Genomic DNA, 11,873 nt, shown 5'->3' on the forward strand with positions numbered 1-11,873 from the left:
CTTAATTTTTGTTTTTAATCTTAAAGGAGATAAGATGTGTGACATAAGGTAGAGATCATTACAATCAGATCTTCTTGACTGGGTGAGCAGAAGAGGACGTAACATATACGTGAGACGTTCCCCCGTTACGCGTAGAAGTGACTACCTAAGAGGGGGTCACTCGTTTGCGTCACTGCCTGATCACAGATAGGGAAACTCTGCATGTTGCACAAAAACGCGACTAAAAGTGATATTCACGAAAATAATTAAACAAACTTTGCTGCAGTCATTGATAGATGTTTAAGCTATTGAATGACATGAGTGAAAACATAAAAAGAGAAAATTAAATAGCCAAATATTGGCAAAAATGTGCAAAATATAAGCAAAATTTGACAATAGTTAACAGCAAATTTCACCTATGTGCATATTTTTCAGAAACTTACATGTAGTATTTTCTGAAATCTCATTCATCGCATATCCAAAATATATATGCAGCTTTCGAGGCACACCAACACACGCCTGTTTGTTATTGTGTTGAAACATGTTTACTTTCTTCTAAACTGCGCGAACCGTCTCGCGTAGAAGTGTCTGGGGAAGCAAGTCATTAATGGGAGTTAACTGATGCCTGACTAAATTATTCAGTCAAAACATCCGTCTTGCGACTTGGACTGTCTGAAAAGTACGTAATATATATGGGGATATTTTTCTTGCGTTACAACAACAATTGGTGAACAAATATATACAAGATGGAACCTGATTGGTAAATTGGAAGGACATCCAATGGACAGAACTCATAACAGCAAATGGTTCTGCTACTGTTAAGTCATGACATTCACCAAAGCTACTTCAGCAAGGGTTGAAACGGGAAACAGCCCTCAGGAAGATGGTCTGTGTCAAGATCTATTAAACAGCCACCATACTCTATGGTTAATTAAGAAATACACCTGACAGACCTCAGTCCAGATCTAATTCCACAAAGTTGTGATCACAATGAGATTGGTGTTTCCATCATGTACACTAAATGTTTAACACCACATATAGGGCTGGGACGATTCACCACGATACATTTTAGTTTGATACAGCTATCGTTTTCAAAACAGTATTTTATCTTAAACATGTTTTAGTACTTATGTAGAGAAAAATATGCAAGTATGATAGAGTTACTTGTTTGTTTATTACAATAGTGTTATTGTTATACACAAATACTTCAAATAAATCATTTTAAACCTTAATACTGGGTCATTTTTTCAAGGTGTATGTATCGTGATACGTATCGTATTGCAGGTAAAATATCACGATATGTATCGTATCGTGACATAGTGTATCGTCCCAGCCCTAATAACATATGCCTACTGCATTGGCAATCCTTGCTTTCTCAAAAGTCTTGATGCAAGTAGGAATCTTACTGGAACTTACTATCATGATTACATTGCAGATATATACTGATTCATTTGACTCTTTACTAGAGCTGTGATATATGTCTATACTGTTATCTGATAAATATATCGAACACATTAGATATTGATGGTTATGTCAAAATTTCTTGCTATTAAAATATGATTTTTAAGGAAAATAACTGAAAGCATATCGTGATATGCATCATATCGTGATATCGCGTACGTTATCTATCGTGATTCTGTATCGTCCACCTCTACAGTCTTGATGATTGTCAGTGTCATTGGAAACACTGAACTGTGTACTTAATGTCCTTTAATTTGATGATCTAGTGTATTAATGTCACAGTGTCACTGTCCACAAAGCAATGTTAGCTCTAAGATTACCATTAGCCCATGTTCAGGTATGGCAGCTACAACAGGTGACACGCTAAGATCACTTTGTGGGATAAATACCTTGGGTATTTGTAACTGTACAATATATACATCATGAAACCAGCGGAAGTACGACAATAGCCAATTTCCCTTGCTTGCATTATCAAAAACTGATGATTTTCCTTCTGAACATAATAGTCCTGGGGCTCCTTTCACGAAGCAACCTTAACACCCATTCTTTAACATAGCACTAAGGTTACCTTAGAGACTTACGATCACCTTAGTGCTTTGTGAAAGGAGGCCCTGTACTGTCAGGCTCACTGAACACACTGGAAAAAAATATTACCATTGCACCTTTTTCCTTGGTACAGTGCTACTGGTCTTTGTTTACACAAGTTGATCAAGCCTTTATGACAGCGTCTTTTTTCTTGGTATCCTGTCAAATACTCTGTGATAATTACAAGCAAAACTCGCATCACCCTCATTTTAAACATGAATATTCACTCAGCTGCTTATACCTGACAAACAATTCAGTGTTTCGAGTTTGGTATGTCATGGGGTAGAGCTACCCGCACTTCATCGTCAATCATCAGGCCAATCACCGAACGCCACATTAATTTGGGAATACCTTAATTTCATAATCTGCAGTAATCGGTAACCTTGGCAATGACCTGATTATATTTGAAGACTGCAGTTTGCAATGCACCATGGTCATCATTGCAATGCACCATGGTCCATCCTCAATCATAATTGGTCTAAGTTCATATCTGATCGTTGCAAAGGCTGAACTAAACTGTTTTTCAGTCACCAAATTGGAAATTATTCTTGAGTTCAAAGTCGTGCCAACATTTTCTCCATTAGCCTTCTGGCGATTCACACACCTTCATGAGAAGGTCTCGACGTCTAGCAAGAGGTACTCTTTCAGCGTGGTCGGTAAAGGCAGTGTTGGGACTTTCCGTAACCTCTGACCTCCAAGTGTTTGTCGTATTACATACCGACAACAGTGTTGAAGTGTTCTCGGATCACGACAAAATGAACGGTACCATTCGTATTTCGACACTCCTGATGGGGATGCATTTTCATTCCTGTTATACCCCTGCTGGGATGGGTTGCTGGCACACATTGTCGGACACAGGAGTTCAAGACTTGGCAGTTTCAAGGAACAGTTTACTATGGAATCCAGAATCGCTCGCTCTGCCTTCTGGTTTCGAAGTTCTTGCTGTAGGAGGCTGTCACCAGCTTTGTTCTTGATGTGGAAGTCTGCACCGTAGGCGATGAGGAATGCCGCAGCATCTGGTCGCCGTTCCTGATTGGAGTGATCGTTGAAGCACACATAATGGAGGGGACTGCTTCCTGCAACAAACATCACTATGTCAGCAGCTATCGGACAGATCAATGTATTTCAACATAAATCCCACTTCTTACGTTGTCTGAAACAAAAGACTGATGAAAACCAATTCTATACCCATTCTCAGCTTTCCCGTCTGAAACAACAGATTGATGGGGGACCAATTCTACCCCTCTTCTAACCCAGTTTTCATATGGTCTAAAAACAACTTAAAAGCAGAGGAGAATCTAAAATCCGGTCTCACATGGTCTGAAACAATAACATTTTGTTGAAAACTTTCAGATGTTTGACTTAGTAATTTAGTATGCATAAGTAGACAGTGCAGCAATCAAAATGAACTTACCCCCAGGTCTATTCAACCAACCCCCCAATTTTCCAAACTGCTGCTGCTGAGTCTCCATCAAAGCACCGTGCAAAGATCAAATTGTTACAAGACTATTCCTACATTTCCCAGGGCTACAGATAAGGGGCGTACAGGCGTAATGTACGCCTCAAAATCAATTAAGTACGACATAATATAAGATTTCAAGAGTATCGTGTACGCACATAAATACCTTTGTACGTCTAACATTTAATTTCCGTGCGTATCGTGCAAATGGAAATCTATTTTGATAAATACTTGTCAAGTTTCTTTTGCGAAACACGATTTGACACATGAGGAAACCCCGACAGTAGGAATCACTTGCGTTGCCATGCAACGATATGCGTCACTATTTTTCAATTGGCTAAAAACTACTGTTCCTATTTATATCCAGTCGGACCTGACATTTCGCGCATCACACGGTCGCTCAGTTATTTCTCACACGTCTTCAAATACAAATACATGGTTGGAAATAGTGATCGATGAATCGTTCAGACAAACCACATCACCAACTTGCTCACACAAAAACATGTCAGTACTCCTTCAAAATTCTCAGTACACCTCCACTTGCAATATGATGTGTAAGTACACTCGCACCCCCAAAAGTTATCTGGAGCCCTGTTTCCTACAGTTGATAACCTGTACTGACCTTGCTTGTCTGCCAGATTCACGTCTGTGTTATATCCCTTTGTCGTCAGATCTCGGAGAATTCTTTTGGAGTATTTTTCCCCTGAGACAACTGCAAGGTGGAGGGCACTCATTCCAGCGTCGTTGCGATGGTTGACGTCTGAGCCATGTTCCAGGAGGGAGGCAACGCACGAAGACAAACCATGGCGGACACACTCATGGAGGGGTGTTTCATCTGAGATGCAAGGAAACAGCTGTCAGTAGAATTACCAAGTACGAAAATCCTTCACAAAAGATATGTTCTATTAAGTGTCGAACTCAAATCCCTGACCATAAACGCAAACTTGGGTGTATCCTACAGAGCCACAGAACAGACATATAATCAATATTCCACTAGTTATCTGGTAAGTTTAGCAACGTCAGCAGGATAACATTACTGTAAGACCACTAGATGTAGTGGTTACCAGTGAATACACTGGAGTTTCCATCTCATTTGATGTAGCTCAAAAAGACAAACGACAAAAATATATAAAGAGGTGAGGTGAGGTGAAATTGGGTTTAACGTCGTGCTTGAGAATATTTCGCTCATATGACGACGTGCATGCGTGTGTATGTGTATGTGCGGCTGCTTGTACTAGCCCAGACTTAAGCTGGTTTTATAGTGCTAGCCCACTGAGATACCATGCCGCAGTGAAGCATGAATACCCCACTCAGACACAGTATACTGACTCCGAGCCGACCAGTCCTTGTTCTACCCATTAATGCCGAACGCCAAGCAGGGACCAACAAGTACCATATTTTAACGTCTTTTGGTATGACGCTGTCAGGGGATTGAACCTCGACCTTTCGCTCTCCGGGCGGACGCTCTAACCACTACACCATGGAGGCGGTCAAATAATATAAAAAGATGTATGTAGTAAGTTGACTTCTTGATTGTTATTAGGATTTTGTTTATTTGTTTGTTGTTTAGCACCACACTCAGCAATATTCCTGCAGCATGGCGGCAACTTGTAAATAATCAAGTCTGGACCAGACAATCCAGTGATCAACAGCATGAGCATCGATCTACGCATTGGGATACAATGACATGTGTCAACTAAGTCAGCGAGTCTGACTACCTGATCCCGTTAGTCGCCTCTTACAACAAGAATAAGTTGCTGTAGACCAATTCTATTCTGGATTTCATGGGTCACCTATCTTGTTACTTAGTCGCCTCTTATGACAAGCATGGGTTGGTGAAGACCAATCTAACCCAGGACTTCACTGCAACAGTGAGACTGCTGACACTTCCCCTTACTTGTGTCTTTGACTGGTATAGACAGGATGTCCATGCGTATTGCATTGTTCAGATGTTGATGCACACACTCTGTGAAGCCGTTCTGTGCAGCGATGTACAAACTGGTGCGGCCGTACTCGTCCACAGCATTGTAGTCTGCACCGTACCAGATGAGTTCCACTGTACACTTGACGTGGTTGTTAGTGGCGGCGAGGTGGAGAGCCGTCGTCCCACCAGGATGAGGTGTGGCTGAAACACCGGATGAACATGGTAAGATATACAGCGAAACTTTTCAACTTCAAAACTGGCAGTTTATGATGTTACCATGGATTCTTGGACACCATAAAAATTGCTGACCATTGTGCAACAAAGACACATAGGAGGTAAAACATATAAGTCAGGAACACTAAAAGCAGTGTGTAAAGCTCACAAACTTCCAAGCCAGACAGCTGGACTGGTAACTTTAAAAAATTACCAGTTCGGATACAAACTTGCCTGTCCAGTTTTCAACAATAAACTGAAATTACACAAGTTGTGATTGGTTATCGTAACATGAACTGTCCAATCGTAAGTAGTTTAACATAATGTTCATAACACCTCAAACTGACGACAAGAGATAAATAGAGAATACTACGCAAGGTCTCATTACATAAGAATTATACGAAACGAGTGTCCTTCCTATGGTATCTTGACCGAGCGAAAGCTAGGTCAGATATCATAGGAAGGTCACGAGTTTCGTATAATTCGTATGTAATGAGACCGAGTGTGGTATTTTATTTATTACCCACGTCTAACATGCATTAAATTGACAAAATAGCGTATTTTTGTTGTTTTTGGTTTCAAACCGAAACCGGTTTCATAAAGAGGTTGCGGAAGAGTTGTGTACTGTAGTACAATATTTGTATGACGTCACACTGTAATGACGTCACTGCCTTGGTAACCGACGTCACGATGCATGTCAGTTGTCATCGCCTCGTACAGCCTCCTACAGTAAACTACTCCGTAGCACCTCGTTTCTTGGTTTTCAGTTGCTTCATTCGGCTAACATCATTGGTGGAAACATTGCGTTTATGTTTTTCGACGGATATAATGTCTCAGTTCGACTCACAATTAAACAACGACACGGCAACGTTCGCAATGTTTACATTCCCACAATGCATTTAAGTTGTAGAATGAATGAATTCACGTCTTTGTTATGAATGAAAAAATAGTTACGTCAGAATGTGACCTAATTGAGAGGTCATCGGTTATCCAATCAAATCGTTATAATCTCAGGTCATGTCGTTACGACACAGGTCAACGCGATACGACACTCGTGTGACGTATGAGATTAGTATGCAACTACCCATACGTTGACCTCATGGGTAATAATGTCTGATATTATGAAATATTTAATGTTAGGGGTAAAAATATCTACCAGACCACCGGACAGGCTACTTTTGAAATTTGACCGTCCGAGATGAAAATAAACCGTTCCGGGCGGTCGGGCAGGCGGGAATTTTAAACGCTCCTAAAAGTCAAAGTAAAACTAAATCTGACACGATAGACGTAGGTTGTTGTTTTTTAGTTTTACGCCGCTTTTAGCAATATTCCAGCAACATCACGGCCGGGGACACCAGAAATGGGCTTCACACATTGTGCCCATGTGGGGAATCGAACCCGGGTCTTCGGCGTGACGAGCCAACGCTTTAACCACTAGGCTACCCCACCGCCGATAGACGTGAGTGCAATACAAAATTTTCATGATTACATTTCATTCTTGGTATTGCTGGTATTGACATATCGACTTCCACATTCAGTCTCAGATATAAATCCAGACCACCCAAGAATATTATATGGTAGTTCTGGCATCTTCCATAACATAATCATGTGGTGATGGGGAGAACCAAGTAAACATTCGTTCATTATGCCGAAGACCTGAGCTCACTTCCCCACATGGGGACAATGTGTGCAGTCCATTTCTGGTGTCCCCTGCCATGATAATATGGAATGCATGAGCATCGATCTGCACAATTGGGAACCGATGACACGTGTCAACACATGGGGACAATGTGTGCAGTCCATTTCTGGTGTCCCCTGCCATGATATGGAATGCATGAGCATCGATCTGCGCAATTGGGAACCGATGACATGTGTCAACCAAGCCAGCGAGCCTGACCACCCAATCCCGTTTACTACCTCTTACGACAAGCATGGGTTAGTGAAGGTACATTCTAACCCGGACCTTCACGGGTCAAATATAAAATGATCTTTGCCTCCTTCATAGTTAGAGGTCTATTATTGTACACTGATAATAAATAAGTGAAGGTTCTGGTGTTGTTAATGATCATGACCACTGTGAATCAGAGCTCCAGATAAGATTTAGCTCGTGTGGGTACTGTACCCACTGTATTTTTGGGAGTGGGTATTATGAATGTTGAGTGGGTATTTCATTTTCCGTTACCCACTGCTTTCAAATATGTGCGTATTTCAGTCCTTTTACTCACCTAAGTATTATGTCATTGAGTAAGTTTACTAAGCAGGTATGTTCTGCCTTATGTCATACCTAATCAAAACCAACTTAAATATAATGGAAATGATTTCATAAAAAATCACTCATCCTATACTGACAGTACAACACTTGTCCTATACTAACAGTACAACTTGATAGCAATCGATGTCTTTTTCATTACGCAAGCGATTTTTATAAATATATTTAATATACATTTGTCTTAAACTTTTTGCGTATCTAACATTTTAAATGCGTAATTGGTACGCAACAATTATTTAGCAATGTGTAATTGGAAATTTTCTATGTGTATTTTACCCGGATACACAGCTTATCTAGGCCTCTGGTGAATAGTGAAATGACATGAAGTAAACATGGCAACCAATCAGCATGACCAGCTATCTAAGCCTATATTTATATTTGTGACACTCACCAGTGTAGGATCCATATTTCGAGTATTTTGTGCTGACATTGCAATCTGCTCCACCCTCCAGTAAATGTTGAAGACATTCCAGGTGACCCTTCTCAGCAGCCATGTGCACAGCTGTCACATCAAAGCGATCTTTGGCATTGACATCCGCTGTAATAATCATGTTTTGTTAGGGAACGAGAAATGCAGTATTGTACTCATTTACATACTAATTTTAGTACGTTTCGACATTAGAATTTTAGGACGTTTCGACATAGGTTCTAATGTCGTTGTCACTTGCTTGACAACGGCATTAGAACCTATGTCGAAACATCGCCACCACAGAATAAAAGAAGTTGTATATCCATAATAATTGTCATTATTCTTCATCAACTCAACTTCTAAAATGCCCAGAAAAGAAGTAATTTTAGTAACTTTAAATTAAGGGGAAAATGTTGTTTTATGTCAGTAACATTTTGATGACTACTGTGCCTTGACTGAAAGACTATATATTGTTATAGTTGTAATATTTTCCACCCTTCCCATTTGTACTTTAAATTACATCTTGAATGTGAAGAATTTTACAAACACAGAACGTTGATAAACATTGGATATTGAACCTGTATACTTATCATTAGAATTTTAAATGTTATCGGCGAACATGGTGAAGATCCTGATCAAATACGTGTTGGTATGATCCTAATCCCAGGCATTCCAGATTGAGTACATTAAAATCTAAAGTACATCAAATAATGCAGAATGGTGGGAAAGCTCACATTTCTGTCAAGTTGATATTTACATCCAGCTATGGTCATGTAAGTTTCAAATCGAATCACAGAATTACATACTATGACCTTAGCAAACATTGTAAACCCAATGTCAACGCTAGTAGTAAAACATTCTGGGTAGTTACTAGTATTAGCATGATTATACTCCATGATCATGCCAGAAGAGGATGACTGGTCCTATATACCAGTCCGAAATACCAATGTCAAATCAAGGGCCATTATAAGTATGCTCAGTAACTGCAACGTTTCTGACATTTATACTCGTGCTGTCAAGTGCACCTAGCCTTATGTGTCTTCCTTTACTTTATGCTATGAGTCTCTGAGGACATGAGTAAATCAGGAGTAGATGAACCCGGTAGTTAGCCTAAACAGAAAACTTTACATGGTGTATGTTTCCATTCAGATGTTAGCCTATCTCTACTCTACATATACATACATATATAGTAACATAACATACATAATATAGTATAGTATAGTATACATAACGACAAATCGCAGCAAAACCATACCAGAGTGATCAATTAAAGTTGCCACAACTTTAGGGAAGTTCAACTTCACAGACAACTGAAGAGGGGTTAGATAATTCTTTGATGCATAGAACAAGCTCCTGTTGTATTCCGTGGCATCCGGCGATGCACCCTCATTCAGCAGATCCGTTACAGATTTTTCATCGCCGGCTTTAACCGAATCGATCAGCTTTTTGTCCTGTTCGATCTCTTTTTCCAGCGCTTCCGCACTCTTTTTCCATCTGAAATTCGCCATGTTGACTGTAGGTGCTTGTTAAAAATTGTGGAACGGATGTTGCGGAAACGGATTGCAAAATTTCAAAATAAAATAAAAATCAGAAATTCGAAATATGTTTTTGAACACAGAAACGAAAATAAAGCGATTTGGGGCTTGTTTGCTTTTTTGTTTCAAACGAAAAAAACAATATCCGGTAATCCACAATGTCGTAATTATGATATTTTAACAAGTAATATAAGGAATTATTTTTTAAGTAGAATTTTAGGCTGTCTATAAAAATACTTGTAAGAGATTATCAAAATTCATCTTTAGTGTAGAATACACACTAAAATCCTTTTCGTGTAATACTGCATTCCGACATTGTTCCAGCTGGACAATGTTGGTCTATAAACAATTTGATCTGGACCAGACAATCCAATGACTAACGATCTATATGCACCTGAGATACGTTGACTATATAATTGAGTACTGACGACCAGTTCTAAACCGTATTTACACGGGGGGTAATATGCATATGGTTCTATATGATCTGATAATTGAGAGGGGGTTATACTTTAAAATCACATTTCGGCTTCATGAATCGAGCTTAGGGACCGTTCATAATTTATGGCTAAGGGGAGTGGGTTTGATGATGACTTTAAGTGTGTGTGTGTGTGTCCACTCATTTTGTTCTGGGGAGCTAGGGGGCGTCAGCAATTTTGTACATAAAACTATGTTTAAAATTATGCTAAGAAATTATGGGAAGGGGAAGAGGGTAATTGATTTTGCACATGACATGCAGGGTACATAAATTTGGGGGCGGGGGAAGGGGGCATTAACATTGTACATGCTTCGCCATAAAATCGTCATCATACACACACCCCACCCCAAGCCATAAATTATGAACGGTCCTTTAAGAGGTGTGGGTGGGTGGGTGCGTGCATCAGTCTACACACTTAGAGTGATAGACTAACGCTTAGTATCTGAATATATATATAATTTTTTATAGTAACCAAGAAGCCCATTTGAATTGAAAAGGAGACCCAAGAAGACCAGAGATTCCTGAACCTGTGGAAATCATACTGACCTGCTTCATTTAGGGCTTTAGCATTCCAGAGAAGGCTTCGCAGTAGGGAATATAATGTGGTTCAGGGACTGTGGGACAGACTATTAGAGAAAGTGAGCATACATTTACCCCGCTGTTAGTCAAATTGCATCAATATGGTCTTAGGGGACACCAGTAACTGTTTAACACTCAGCAGTGTTCACGAATAGCGTCTGACCCTCTGACAAATCTGGCAGATTCGCCAAGGATCAGACAGAAGTCTACAACCCGCCGGCCCCAGTGTCTGACTGTATATTTCACCATGACTTTGACTGAAGTTGTTTTATGTGACATGTGACACTTGTTTGCTGTTTATAAATGTTATATTTGTTAATAATTTCAATGTCAATTATAAGAAATATTAAATCTGAAATGTGTGTTTAATTTTATTCCATGGGTCCTGTGCATTTTCAATGGGTCAGACAGACATCTGAAACTTACAGGACCCAATGTCCTGTGACTTTGAAACACCATTCGTGAACTCTGACTCAGCGAATATTTTACAGAGCGAATAGCCTACAATGAATTGGGAATTTGCCGTCACGGTGTCACCAAGGGAATTTAGTTGGAAGTCTCAAGTCATGGCAACAGTACTTCATGAGTGACAACCAATTCGTTCATTTATATTATTTCAAATGCGCAGTCTTTACTTCTAAGAAAAAGAAAACACAAGCTTGGTTTCCTAAGTACAATGGAATCAGTGGTTCATAATGCTGAACGTGACACCATGAACACCGGATAACACCATCGTGAATCATTTGCGACAATGCTTTGATATGTTATCATGGTGACCGCTATGTTCTGACTTGCAAAAAACTTGCAACAACATGTAATGAATTTCTTCCAATCTTACTATTTTCTAAAAGTTTGGCCCTTTTGACTTTAATCTATGGCCCTTTTGACTTTAATCTATGGCCCTTTTGACTTTAATCTATGGCCCTTTTGACTTTTCTTTGGCCCTTTTGACTTTTCCAGTTTTGGCCTTTGGCCCTTTTGACCT

The 11,873-nt window shown here is 39.8% G+C and overlaps 1 protein-coding gene across 1 annotated transcript; it reads right to left on the minus strand.

Moving 5' to 3' along the window:
- Positions 1-1,989: 1,989 nt before the first annotated feature.
- LOC124261113 (serine/threonine-protein phosphatase 6 regulatory ankyrin repeat subunit B-like) lies at positions 1,990-9,813 on the minus strand. Its single transcript, XM_046695430.1, has 5 exons — positions 9,555-9,813; positions 8,282-8,428; positions 5,382-5,609; positions 4,107-4,319; positions 1,990-3,101 (listed from the first exon to the last, which is right to left on the minus strand). The coding sequence occupies exons 1-5, from the start codon at positions 9,805-9,807 to the stop codon at positions 2,632-2,634; spliced, it is 1,311 nt and encodes a 436-aa protein (XP_046551386.1). The 5' UTR covers positions 9,808-9,813; the 3' UTR covers positions 1,990-2,631.
- Positions 9,814-11,873: the final 2,060 nt, after the last annotated feature.

This window comes from Haliotis rubra, unplaced genomic scaffold, assembly GCF_003918875.1.
Source record: "Haliotis rubra isolate DU_JTF1 unplaced genomic scaffold, ASM391887v1 Scf79, whole genome shotgun sequence".
In the NCBI taxonomy this organism is placed as follows: domain Eukaryota; kingdom Metazoa; phylum Mollusca; class Gastropoda; order Lepetellida; family Haliotidae; genus Haliotis; species Haliotis rubra.